The sequence below is a fragment of the Myotis lucifugus genome, unplaced genomic scaffold (assembly GCF_000147115.1).
Source record: "Myotis lucifugus unplaced genomic scaffold, Myoluc2.0 scaffold_211, whole genome shotgun sequence".
Classification (NCBI taxonomy): Eukaryota; Metazoa; Chordata; class Mammalia; order Chiroptera; family Vespertilionidae; genus Myotis; species Myotis lucifugus.
The window spans coordinates 1,000,288-1,011,865 of record NW_005871259.1 but is presented as its reverse complement, the minus strand read 5'-3'; the positions used below and the strand labels follow the sequence as shown (position 1 = coordinate 1,011,865).

The following is an 11,578-nucleotide window of genomic DNA, read 5'->3' as shown; positions in this document are numbered from 1 at the left end:
GCTGCCATTCGTCAATAAAGAGTTCCTACCCACATCTGGCTTCTTTCACTCCTGGAGGAGCGCTCTACCGCACAACGCCGTCTTCGGGGTATAGGCTACAAGTTGGCAATCACTCTGTACGTGCATGCGCGCACGTGGTATTTTGTGGAAGAGCCACACTCAAGGGGCCAAAGAGCCGCATGTGGCTCTCGAGCTGCAGTTTGCCGACCACTGGTCTGGAGGATCTAGGGCAGTGATGGCGAACCTTTTGAGCTCAGCGTGTCAGCGTTTTGAAAAACCCTAACTTAACTCTGGTGCCGTGTCACATATAGAAATTTTTTGATATTTGCAACCATAGTAAAACAAAGACTTATATTTTTGATATTTATTTTATATATTTAAATGCCATTTAACAAAGAAAAATCAACCAAAAAAATGAGTTCGTGTGTCACCTCTGACACGCGTGTCATAGGTTCGCCATCACTGATCTAGGGAGTTTTCTAGAAATTATGAGAAGCAACCCCCTGATTCACAGGGTAAAAAGAAAAGTAGAAGAGGGTGAGATTAAGGTCAGAACACTTTTGGAAACCTTGGTAGTGTGGTCCCTGAACCCCATTTCAAGGTGAGTGACAAGGGCCCTAAGAATAGTAACTCCAGAACAGCTTGGGATCCCTATTCCTATCCCTTGAGCAGAGAAGCTATTGGTAGTGTGCGCTGCTGCAAGGATAGATTGACCACTCTACAGACATATGTTCTAGAGATGTCCTCTTTGATACAGGAACCAAGTTTTAAGAATCCTACTAATATTCTAAAAGGAATCAATGACATGGAAAATTCAGAACCTAGGAACAGTTTGGGGAACCATATTAGGAAATTTATTCTCTCAATCCAAAACTGAATTACTAAAATTATGTATATTTGATTTTGACATTTGCTATAAAATTTGTCATTTCTATAAGATTACTTTCTAACCTTTTGGGAGGGTTTAGTTTACTTTGAAATTACAAAAAATCCTATAAACCCACCTATCCCCGAAGATCTCTAGTAGATAGGATTTATCTGCACTATGCCAGTGATTGAAAAAAAAGGGCTAAACAAGGTTTCACAGATGTAGGGCCCAGAAATTCTCTTTAGTTTAGCTTACCTGTTTCAATTCAACTTATTTAACCAGTATTCGTGGAATGTCTACTGTATGGTAGGCACTAGGTTAGGTGTCAAGGTTACAGAGTGACCAGCCTTTGCCCCCAACATGTTCACAATCCACAACAAAGAAAAAGTTGTTATAAGAAGGTAAGAAAAGCTAATGAAGAGCACAGATGTGGTAAGACATTGGCTCTCCAAGGATGGATCACCTGGGACACTGTTAAATATGCAAATTCTCAAGCCCCAACCCCAATCCAAATTTAGTAAGAAATTTTGGGGGTGGGGAACAGCAATTTGTATTTTAACAAGCTCTCCAGCTAATTCTAATGTGTACTAAAGACTGGAACCTTTGATTTAAGGCAACCTAGCTCTACCTTGAAAAGATAAATTAAAAGTCTTACTGACAGGGACCAGGAGCTATTTTTTCTCCTCTTCTTTCTCACCAAACTCCATAAAAGAACTGACTAGACTGTTATCACCATTTCCCCTTTCAACCCACTGCAAACTGGCTCCTGCCCCTCTCACCCGAGGCCATTGCATCCTCCTTGCTACTAAGTCAGACATTTCTCTATCCTTCCCATCCTTCCCAACTTGGCAGCATGACGTTGCTGACCTTCCCTCTTTTCATTTCTGAGAGTCCACTCTGCCCTGGCTCCTCCTGCCGTCCCCCCGCCCCCTCTTGCCTCACCTTCAAATCAGTGCCCCTCGGGGCTCTGTCCAAGGCCCTCTTCTCACTCTCCACACTTTCCCTGCACAGTCTCATGCTTCCACTCCTCTGTCGAGATGGTGATAGCCCACAGATGTGATTCTCTCTACCAGACACTCTCCTACCTCCAGACCTATGTGTGCAGCTGCCTGCTGAACATCTTCCTTTGGCTCTCCCACAGGCACTTCAAACTCAGCATGTCCAAAGGCATGCTGACCTACCCCTTTACTCTTCCTTTAGAGTTCCCCTTTTCATTAGTAGCCCAAGCCAAGAATAAGGATGTCATCCTTGACCCACATTCTCCTCACGACCTACCTCCACATCACGTAACCAACTACTCAATCTCTAATCCTTCATTTTTCACCATCTACAATGTCACCATCTACCTAGTAGAGGTCAACTTCACCTCCTGCCCAGTTGACTAAGATGGTCTCCTAATGCATTTCCCCTCTCTCTATTCTGTCATTCTTTCAAGCTAACCATCCACACTACAGCCAGGGAGATCTTGTTTTCTTAAAGGCACATCTGATCATGTCACCTCCTACTTCAAGTCTTGCAATGGTCCTCCACTGCCCTCAGGATAAAGTCCAAACCCTAACATGGGGGATTACATGCCCTATGGCCCCAGCTCCTACCTGTTCTTCAGTTTCATTTAATTAACTGTTCTATGATCTTGCCATCTGATCAAAGCTACTTTAAATTTTCTTTTTTTCCCCCCCCCCCCCCCCCCCCCCCCGCCACACACACACACACCATGTCCTTTCTTGTCTTCCTTCTTCTGGGTGTGCTGTTTCCTCTGCCTGGACTTTCCCTCTCAAGCCTGGCTGTCATTTTTAGGCCTCCACCAAAAGGTCCTCTCCTCCAGGAAACCTCCTTTAACGCTGCTCTCACATGCTTCACAGAAGAGAATCTGGGGTGAGATCATACAACTCCTGCTCATTTAACTCCCTCACAAACCACACTCTCCTTGAGGGCAGGGAATACAACTTATTCCCATGGAATCCAGTGCCCTAAAAGGCAACACACCAGTGAGGATTTGTTAAATGGACCAGTCTTCTTATATGATGGATAACGTGAATATCCCTAAACCCCAGACCCTGTTCCTGTGAGGACATGGAAACCCTAGTGGTTTTTTGCCCCTCTCCTTAGGGCTCTGAGGAGAAAAGGGTCTGTGGTTCTAGCCTCATAAAAGGTCCCATTCACAAAGCTATTTACTACACTCTCTCTAGCACCTCCGGCAGAACAACAGCGGCCTTTCTCTGCAGCAGCAGTCTCTTAGAGGGAAACTTCTGAGGGAAATAAATGGGGCCAGCCTGGGGCAGGCAGGACAATAGCAGGGTGGGCCCTCTGCCCCTCAGACTCCTGCAGGGAAAAGCAGTCAGGAAACCAGGCTGCCAATGGGGAAATACCCTCAGCCCTGAGACGCTGAAGAGAAGCAACCCCAACAAGGCTGCTCTGTCCCTAGAAGAAATATCAAGTGCCCAGAGACCTAGCACCCAGGAAGAACAAGGGGGATTCTTGATCTCAGTTCCTGCCAGCGATGTTTAGAGTTGCTTTCTTGCAATCCCTTGGCTAGAGGCATGGAGGGAATTTGAAATGTCAAAAGTGAGCTTGAGTCCAAGTCTGGAAACAGCCAGTAGAAATATACCATGTATAAAGAGAACTAAACAGGGCACTAGAAGGCAATCCAGAAAAGCGAAGAGACATCACTTCTGAACCCTGAGTAACAAGATATAATTACCAACATAACACATACAAAGAATGGAAGAGCACCAACATTTACTTATAATAGTTCACCACATGCTAGACATTCTATTAGAACTTTTACATAAATTATTTTACACAAACAAAGAGAAGAGTTGAATAGCTATATGTATGTGCCAAAGAAATGCTAATAAAATATATCGAGTTTGATGGTAATGACCAAAAAAGGTTTCCTTGAAGGAAATAAGACCCAAAGAGTTGGGGGAGAGAGAGAACAATCATGTAAAGGTGTGAAAAGAATGAAGTGGGCCCCGGAAGCTGGCTAGTCTACCTGAAGGAGGGTGGCAGGTGCAGTAATCAGACCTACAATTAGTGAGATGTGGGCTGAACTGAAGGAAGAAATCATGAATCCCAGGCCAGGGAGACTGGGCTAAGAAGGAAAGACACGGTGGGTTTTCTAACAAAGGATTACTTGAGGATGAGAACTTATGCACCTGACTTTTAACTACTCTGTTTGCTAGCTATGTTACCAGAGCCATGCCTTTCAGTCCTTAGTTTAGAATCAGCATAGGCCTGAGCACGCAAACACAGCTGAGGAGAGTTCAGGCCAATCTGGGGTCCTTGTCAAACTAAATGCCTTAACAACACTCACCATATGTTTGGCACTATCAAATTCACTAAACGTTCTTACACAAATCATTCTGATCACACAGTTAGTTAGTGGCTGAGCTGGAGCTCACACAAAGATCTCACTCAACGTCCTCAACTCTTTACAATTATGCCACTAGGGGCCCTGGCTGGGTGGCTCAGTTGGTTAGAGCATCAGGTCAGATCCTTGGTCAGGTCATATCCAAGAATCAATAAATGAATTCATAAACAAGTGGTACAACAAATCAAAATTTCTCTCCTCCCACCCCCACTTCCTCTCTTTCTCTCTCTAAAATCAATCAATAAATAAAAAAATTATGCCACTATGATGGTTTCTGCATAGATATTCCTTCAACCCTGGAGTTTGATCTGCTATGTGAAATCGAGGAATGATTAATCAGAATCCATCAAATATATGTTAATCTCAAATCGATTCAAATCCCTAAGGGATATCCCAGGACTCACTCCCCTTCTCTCCCTCTCTTTAAAAGGCTGCAGTGAAGAGCTCTAAAACTATCTGGTAGACATAGCCTAACCTAAGGGTCTTGGCAAGTTAAGCACCATTTGATATGCTACACTCAGTGAATTGCTGGGTACCATGGGAGACAGAGCCTAACCTAAGGGTCTTGGCAAGTTAAGCACCATTTGATACCCTTCTCTCATCAGTCAGTCTACCATGGGAGACAGAGTGACTTTTTAATGATGATCTTATTCTCTCTAGCAATAGCACTACCCTTCTCTCATCAGTCAGTCTCAACTTGGGAATCAAATTTGATTCAGCCTTAACATACCTTGTTGATTTTCCTTCCAAATTGCCTTTCAAATCCTGCCCCTCTTCTTTTCCCCCACATTAACCTTTGCTAAGATTGCTGCAAAAACTCCTCGCTGGCCCTCTTGGCCCCAAGCTCTCTTCGCATAACATCAAAATTCTCTCTTTAAACATGATTTTTATCACCATATATTACATAAACCTAACTGGCTCCCTTTTTCCTACCAGATCCAGTGAATAGCTTTATCCACTCCCATACCTTGACATAATTTCTCTCTGCTCAACAAAGACCATCTAGAGCAGTGATTCTCAACCTTCCTAATGTCTCGACCCTTTAATACAGTTCCTCATGTTGTGGTGACCCCCAATTTCATTGTTACAAATTGAACATAATTAAAGCATAGTGATTAATCACAAAAACAATATGTAATTATATATGTGTTTTCCGATGGTCTTAGGCGACCCCTGTGAAAGGGTCATTCGACCCCCAAAGGGGCCGCGACCCACAGGTTGAGAAACGCTGATCTAGAGACATTCCATATTTGGTTCTGCCCCAGAACCTTTGCTTATGTTGTTCCCTTGTCTGAAATGCCCTCCTCAATTTCTTCCACCTAAATAATTTCTGACTACCTCTCCTCTGGCTATTCTCATGAACACCAACTTTCTATTCTTCTCTAAATACACCTTTTTGGTATACATCAAGATTCAGCAATTATGTACTATCTTTTTATTGTTTTGTTAACACTTCCCAACAAGAATGCAAGCTCCACATTCTTACAAATTATTTCCCAGAACATCAAGAACTGAGCTGAGCATGGAGCTATTTGATAAATATTTGTTGTCCAACCAAACTGGGCATGTGCCTCTGACCGGAAACGAACCCAGGACCCCTCAGTCCCCAGGCCAACACTCTATCTACTGAGCCAAACAAGCTAGGGCTAACTTTTCATATTTTTTTTGTCTATTCTAAATGGGAAGGCAGAGACTGATAGTACTTAAGAGCATTAAAGATAATTTGTTACTCTAAGGGTGCTCTTTCAGAAATGCTTTTGAGTATCTAAAGCTTAGCTTGCTCCTGCTCATAATGGATATTAATTGCCAAATGCTTCATCTGCAAATCCCCTGCCATCTTTTATCTCATCCCCAGATAGGACAAGAGCACATTTTGGAGAGGACTCAGTATTTCAGGGAACTTACTGTTTGCAGCTCTGGATACCTGTCACTGTTCTGGGAAGCCAACCTTCTAAACTAGGTAGAAACTCAGGTGAATGGTGATTTCTTGGTTCCAGGGCTCAATAAGAAGAACCTGAAGCATTCCAGGAACCACTCCCCACCCCTGCTCAGATAAGCCATCTCTTCAGCCCCAGCTACAAACCTTCCCCTCAGCCTGAGGCTCTTTCCTAGGAAAGGCCTACCTACCATTCCCCTCCCTCTTCTGCCTTCTCTTTTTCCCTCCTCCACACACCTTCTATGAAATTTAGCCTCTTTTAGAAAAAAGGCTACAGACTAGAGAAAGGTTGCATTCAATCTCAGATCCCTGTTGCTGGTCTGGATTTATTGAATTAGGAAAAGTCATATGCTTCTAAAGCAAGGAACATCCAGAGATCACAAAACGAATCTTTCCTATCCCCATCTAAAGGAGCCAAGATAGCTGAAGCCTCCATCGAAATTCCTGAGAAGGAGATTCAATAACCTCCTCTCATATTCTTCTAATATTATCACCCAACCCTTACCATTGCAAAAGCATTCCTTCTTTCTAACTTCATGCGCTTCTGCAACAAAAAACCCTGTTCACTCTGGTTAAATTCTTCAAAACAATGGGAAAGCTCTTTCAGTTACTCTTAATTTGTTTTGGGCTACTTCAGAAAGTAGTGCATGAAGCTAAATCAAATCCACGTGTTTACCATCTAAAATTTATATACAGTTTTACGATTTAGAACGCCATTTGAAATATATTATCTTATTTGATTTGCTCCTTTCAGCAGCCCCGTGAGAGAGATGCAATAAATGTTATAATCCTCAAATGACACACTATGTTTGTGAACTGGAAAGCATTTCATATGAATGAGCTATTGCTTTACATGAGGAAACTAGAGGCAGTATGTGACTTGCCCAAGGTCACACAGTTAAGGGGAATGCCAGGCTCAAATTAAGAACTCTTGGCTTAAATCTAGTACTTCTCTGTTTTGGTCCTCACATGAGCTAACTAACTCTGCACAGAGAAAAGCTGTTTTATGGGTGCAAATTTTAACCCATCTGGCCATCTCAAAACATTTGCCCTGGAAAATGAGGCAAGTGGATATAGATGACAGTATACAATGACTAATGAGCACTTAGGAATGGTCATTACCATTCCTGTCAAAATAATTCAGTGTCATTACCTCTGCTTGCCATATCAAACACATTTTTAGGAACACCAGAGAAGAATATATACTAATGGGCAATAAGCTGTACATGGACAAAATCTGAAAGGAACAAGAACAGGTATGCTTTAGTAACCCATTTTCCAGTAACAACTGATTAACACTAAAAGGTTAATCGCAAATACTCCATGTTTCTTTGAACCCAGGAATCACTCCCCTGGAAGGGGTTAAAGACTCTGTAAATAAATATTCCAAAGCCCTCTTTACTTTAGCCACAGTATCTCTCCTCCTAGAAAATATACATCACCTGGAGAGTCTTCTCTAATTGACTTTAACTACATCTGAAATTAATACATGAATGAAAAGTGTGAATACATGAATGAAAAGTCTGAAATTGAAGAATTTATACTTGCTGACATGTTCATCCATATTTACTGAACACTTACCCCATACAAGGTGCTACGCTAGGCACGCAGGATCTACCTGAGCAAACCAAACACAGTCTTTTATGAAGCTTGTAGTCTAATGTTGCTTTTAAGTGGTTTTCAATAGTCTTAGACCTTTCCTAGCTCCCCAAGTAGATTGCATGCTCTTTGTGAGCAATAACCGCATACTTTAATTTTCTAAATCACTCTTATAGCACCTTACACTACGCTCTCTACACAGCAAATTGATAAACTAAGAGAGAACCCTTAAGTCCATAAGCAGGGGCATTTACTTCCACTCAATCCCTCCAGGATAAGATTGTGAATTATTTACTTATTTATTTGTCCAGCACAAATAAGTCTTTATTTATTCATTTTATTTTCCCAGGGAAAAGAGGGGACGGGAAAGGGTCAGCATATGTTACAAAATGATAGCAAATGGAAGTATCCAACATAGCAAAATCAACCATCAAATAAGCATCCCCAGTGATGGGGGTCATGCAAGTCCAAGGGGGGCTCCGTCTCCTACAGTTCAGAAATGAACAGAGGGGGTCAAGGAAAGAACCCACAGGTCATGCTTTCCTACAGGTTGTGATTTAAAATCCACAGGGTCGTGAACCTGGAATGTCAGAAAGTCCAACATGAGTCTACAGCAAAAGGGATAAGATCCAAAGCAACCGGAGATAACTTGAAGAGGGCAAAGGCCCCAGAACTGATCCTCTAATGGGGAAGGGAATCGGGGTCGGAGTAGAAGTGAGGAGCATACTCACTCTACAAAGCTGAATGATGACACAGGAGAAAATGGGGCTTTAACCATAGAAATTACAGGTGTGAGCCCCCAACACTGTTAAAAAGTTCAAAGGAATGATGAAGAGCATCTTACCCCACTGCCAAAAAGAGAATGAAAGTGCCCCACTGTATACAAAACTATTTAGACAGAGTGGGGCCATGGAATGAGCCATGGATTCAGAATCAGAAGATCTGCGTGTGAGTCCAGATTCTGCTACGAGTCAGGCAAGATGGCACTGGGCAAGCCAGGTATCCTCTATGAGCCTCAATTACCTCTGTAAAGTGGGAGTAATAACCGCTGCTTTATCTGCCTCACAGCAATACTGAGAGGCTCAAATGAGATCTGTTCGTATGAGAGCACTTAGGAAAATGTACTGTGCTCTACAAGCCCTGAGATGACTGAGGATATACAAACTCCCAGAGGAGCATCTCTCATCAGTCCAGGAACCCTCATTGCCTCCTTCTTGTATTCCCAACGCGTAAGTTTCCATCTTCTCATATCCCTGAATTCAGACAAATCGTCCACCATCCACATCTCAAAAATGCAAATTCCAAGAGGGTGAAAAGGGCAGCATGTAAACCATCTCAACTCCTTGCCGTGACATGCCTGTTCTCCCTTTATAAGAGTCAGACTATGGAGTGTGGCTCAGTTGGTTGAGCGTTGCCTAGCGCACCGAAAGGTCGCTGGTTGGATTCCTGATCAGGGCACAGACCCAGGTTGTGGGTTCAATCCCCGGTCAGGGACATGTGAGGTCATTGTTTCCCTCCCTCTCTCACTCTCATTCTCCCTTCCTCTCTCTCTAACATCAATAAAAACATATTTAAAAAAATAAAAGGTAAAGGATGGAGGTTCAGACATACACTTTCTGTTCTTTGTGACTATCTGCCTTTTCCTTTTCACTGCAAAGTCAGTCCTCTGTCTGAGGACTATGAACTAATCTAAACAGGACTCTGAGGCAATAGGGGTTACTGTTGTGGGGAGAAAGACTATATGCACTTTAAGACACATCCCATAGCAAAAAAACCTACAACAACAACAACAACAAAAAGCCACACAAATATTATTAGCATGAATTATGAGTTAATTGGACATGAAGGAAGCAATTACTCCCTTGCAAAGAGTCTTCCCTATCTCTTTCATATTTTTTCCAGGCCCAGGCCTTCCATTTGCTTGTTTAGTCCTCCATCCTGTTAGGATGAACGTACAGTACCCACAAAACAACCCTCTCTCAAGATTCTCAAGGAGAAAGGTTAAGGGGGTGGGGGTTGGGAGAGGGGGTAGGTTGAGGGAAAAGACACCTTACAAAGTTGTAAACTGTATTGTGACCAATAATGGGGAGGCTGGACAGACTCTGGGGATGGGGGAGGGGCATCCTGTGCTCAGACTCTAAGGGCCAGTGCATATCTATTGCCCATCAGGCCTTTAGTCCCAAAACAACTCCTTCCGGCTCTAGGCAGAGGGAAGGCCCATTTTGCAGTCAAGCTTATTAAAAATGCCTTGGAAGATTAAATCTAGAGCATTAGCCAGTTGGCAGGTCTCAAGTTAAACCCTAACCTTGGAGAGGAAAAAAATTCTAATGTGACCTATTCATTTGGGAGCCGTTATTAGCTATGTTAAAAAAAAAAAAAAAATCCAGCCCTGTTGGGGTGCAAAGGGTGTTTCTGTCCCATCATTCAGACCACGAACATCCTCCCCATTCTAGAAATGGGATCCACCCCATCACCAAACCCCACCATTCCACAACAACCAGTCCCGTGGGGGCCCTTTCCCCCAGCAGCTCCAACACCTAAAGCCAGTCCCAATCCACCCTTTCAAATTCACGTACCCTTACCCAGGCTTTCCCCCATTCCCTACCCTCTAGGCTGGCAAGTTAAGGACTCAAATTGGGCCTCTAGCTTGGCAAAAGCCAAAGTTGGCTGGAAGCATTTGCCCCTCCTCCCCACTCCTGGCCTCACTGTCTATTGCTTGTATAAAAAAACAACAACACACTGAATCAGGAGATGTTTTCGAATATGGATACACAACAGGGAAGATAAACACACATGCCCAGACAGTCCCCAGAGACCAATGCATGCTCCTACCCCACCATTCCCACAGTCCGCCCAGGCCCTGCTTTTGCAACCTTTTACCAAAATGCAACACCCTCCCTCCCCGTCTTCCCTTAAGTGTGGAATATTGGCAAACCTACCTGTCTATACTCTGGGGTAACCTTACATTCATGGTTTCTCGGCGTCTCCACGGTTTCAGAATCGTGTAGGATTGATGTCTTGATCAGGACTGAATCCTTGCAATGTTTAAGAAAGATGAGAGGAAGGGCCTCCCAACTTGAAGATTGAATTCTTTTTCTCCAGCTCTCAGGACCCTAGTAACTGAAGCTCCATTCTCCTTTACCAGTTAATATGGTCTGCTTTCTTAGTCCCCTTTTCCCCTCCCCCGTCTTGAAAAAAAAAAAGGGGGGGAAGGGGGAAGAAAAAAAGGAAACCTTAGAAACCAAAAACTCAACCCCAAATCTCTAAAAGGTTAGCGCTATAGGGCCTAGGCTAAAAAATCGAAACACAAAGAATATGCCCTCAAAATAACAGTCTTACTACAAAATACAGATGAAAACCATCCTTTTAATCCAGTTTTCCCAGCTGTCCTTCTGTTGGTAAGAGCTTCAAGCTCCAAGGGGGGGAAAATTTCTCCGTTCTTCAATGCTTAAAACGACAACAGATCCATTTGAGAAAAGAGGGGGGCGATGAATAAATCCGAATTGGCACTTGGAAAAAAAATATCTTCCAGCTGATTTGCACAGCAAAAAGGAAAAAAAAAATTAAACCATACAATAGTATGTAAACAAAAGCACTCCTTCCAAGTCCAGTATAACCCTGGAATCAAAATTAAAAATTTCCTTTAAAAAAAAAAAAAAGCTTTTACACGAAAGGTTCTGAAATTCTTAAGTGAGCCAATCGCACCAGAAAAAAAAATTTAAAAAAACACCTGAAATGCAATGCTTTTTTTTTACCTTTACAATGGCAGCAATAACCACAAACCAGAGAAAACCTCCTCTCC

General features: G+C 42.9%; 1 protein-coding gene across 1 annotated transcript in view; it reads right to left on the bottom strand.

Annotated features, from left to right (window-relative positions):
* The window catches only part of ARHGEF11 (Rho guanine nucleotide exchange factor 11), an 83,183-nt gene extending 72,200 nt beyond the window's left edge, over positions 1-10,983 (bottom strand). Inside the window, 1 exon segment of the mRNA XM_023761551.1 lies at positions 10,716-10,983. Coding sequence (XP_023617319.1) covers positions 10,716-10,747 — 32 coding nt within the window. The 5' untranslated portion in view covers positions 10,748-10,983.
* Positions 10,984-11,578: the final 595 nt, after the last annotated feature.